At 42.8% G+C, this 2,500-nt stretch overlaps 1 protein-coding gene across 1 annotated transcript in view; it reads left to right on the forward strand.

Moving 5' to 3' along the window:
* The window catches only part of LOC130381319 (receptor-type tyrosine-protein phosphatase O-like), a 29,713-nt gene that overhangs the window by 11,851 nt on the left and 15,362 nt on the right, over nucleotides 1-2,500 (forward strand). Inside the window, exon 8 of the mRNA XM_056588837.1 lies at nucleotides 1,471-1,604. Coding sequence (XP_056444812.1) covers nucleotides 1,471-1,604 — 134 coding nt within the window. The remainder of the gene's footprint in view (nucleotides 1-1,470; nucleotides 1,605-2,500) is intronic.

Here is a 2,500-nt window from a genome sequence, read left to right on the forward strand (position 1 = left end):
CACACATGCACACACACACACAAACACACACACGCACCCACACACACACACACATGCACGCACGCACACACACGCGCACACACAGAGAACCACACGCACCCACACAGATACACACGCACAGACACACACACACACACACACACGCATACGCACGCACACGCACCCACACACACACACACAGGCGTACATGCATACATCCGTACATATACACACACACACACACGCAGATATACATCTACACATGCACACACACACACACACACACACACATACAAACAAACAAATGGACACATACACAGACCCACACAAACACATATACATACATATCCATTCACATCAACATGGTTACAAATACCAATCATAATACATATGCACAGAGAAGCATATACACGCACACACACGCACACATACATATACAAATACACACTCACACTTACATGTTCCAACACACACATACGCCACACACATACATACATAAATACCAGAAACTGTTTGAGCTACTGCCGTCAGGGAGGCGGTACCAAAGCCTAAGGGCCAAAACCCAGAGGATGACAAGCAGTTTTTTCCCCCAAGCAGTCAGACTCCTGGAAAAACACACTACCCCCCAACCATCCACACGCACACCACAACAACAGACTGTTGTTACTTTTTAGTATTATTGATGCTGCTACTTACTTATTTATTTATTTATTTTTACTTTGTTCCTTTTCATATGGTTTCTTATTCTTATTCTTATTTATTTTATCTTTTACTGTTGCTGCTATGTGAATGTTGAGGAACCAAGCCTAAGATTTTTACTCTTGAGTCCTGTACTATAAGATGTAATAAAAGTGATTCTGATTCTGATTCTGATTCTGATGACATAGATATACACACACAAGCAAATACACACACAAATGGAAATACTCAGAGAAATACAACAGGAACTCCTTCTTTCTCAGCATCATAAAATCAGGCGATACTTAACATCGCTCAAACTTTCTGTCACGTACATACACACATAATCATACCTGGACGTGCAGAGGAAGTCTAATTCTGACTCCTTTTTCCTAAGCTATCCAAGCTATTCAACCAAACCCACTTTCATGAATATTATTCATCCAACCTGTTTTAACATTTACATTTCACTTCCTCTTTTTACGGTTTATTTCCGACGTGGAGAGGAAGTGATCTATTGCGTGCAACCAAAAATATCTTCCAAATAGTTACTCTCTCCCCCGCCGATAACTCTCCTTTCTTCTTCCTTCTTCTCGTCTACTTTACCCAGAATTCAGCGGTGAATTCTGGGTAAAGTAGACGAGACAATTTTCCGTTTCCCAGCAGCGTTTGGGAACGCGGTCGTGTTCCGCTGCGTCGCGTCTCCCCAGCTCTGATCAGATGCTCCTGAACGCTCTCAGCCTCAGTGAGTCACGGTGGGTCCAAGCGTCTCCCACTGAACGTTCCTAACGTTCCGCCGTCTTCTCCCTCCAGAGCCGGCGCCGCCGCGGTCGCTGTACGCCGTCAACACCACCCACTCGTCCTTCACCCTGCTGTGGAGCGTGGAGGGGGTGGTGGACTACTACCAGGTCCTCTGCCGACCGGCCAGACCCCACACCGAGGCCAAGGTGAGCTCCGGGCCCCCCCTGGGAGCGGGGATCTGTTGGGTTGTTGAGGCGGTTGGGTTGTACGCAGTGGATCCTCAGACGCTGAAAAGGTTGGATAGTCTTCCAGGGGCCTAACCCATCAAAACATGAGATGTAAGCAAAAGATCTGAGCCATTTTAAGGAAATTTAGAGTATAAGGATAAATTTAGAGTATATCCTTATACCGTCCATCAAATTAAAAGACAGAATTTGTTTTAGAATCACAAACAGACGGATGTAATTATAAGAATGAAAAACTGGAAGTAAGTAAACGAAAGTTAAAACATCTCTTAATAACTTTCGGTTTTTACATATTTTCAAATATCATATAATCACATATATCACATATTCATATAAGACATAGAAAGATGTTTCAGAACAAAGAAGGTTGAGATAAAAAAGAAAAAAACAATCATATATTTTCCTGTTGATTTACATTGAGTCAGCGTTTCTATTTCTGTTCCTCCTAGCTCTCTGCGCAGGGCTACACATATTAACTTGGCTTTACGTGGCTTTTCAAACCTGCCAGCTTTTAAATCTGGGCTGTCAGCAGGAAATCACATCATCCTTTGAAGAATGTTAAAACAAATACCACAGAATAGAAATGCTTCAAACCGAAGGCAGCCAGAGCCAGAGATTCTGAACTTTGATTGGAAAAACAGACGCACAAATCACATCAAATCTGTGTTTGGACAAACAACAAATATGTTATTTGATGATGTTCCCTCCCTGTCCAGTAACAAATGATCGACCATGGACGGTTGTTATCGCCATGCCGATATGTGCAACTAAAACGGACCAATCTAGTTGCTAACATTAGCATGCTAATGCTAACTATCTTACAATACGGCACGGTTAAAGGAGAAGATAAAAGGGAG

The sequence above is a fragment of the Gadus chalcogrammus genome, chromosome 4 (assembly GCF_026213295.1).
Source record: "Gadus chalcogrammus isolate NIFS_2021 chromosome 4, NIFS_Gcha_1.0, whole genome shotgun sequence".
Lineage (NCBI taxonomy): Eukaryota > Metazoa > Chordata > Actinopteri > Gadiformes > Gadidae > Gadus > Gadus chalcogrammus.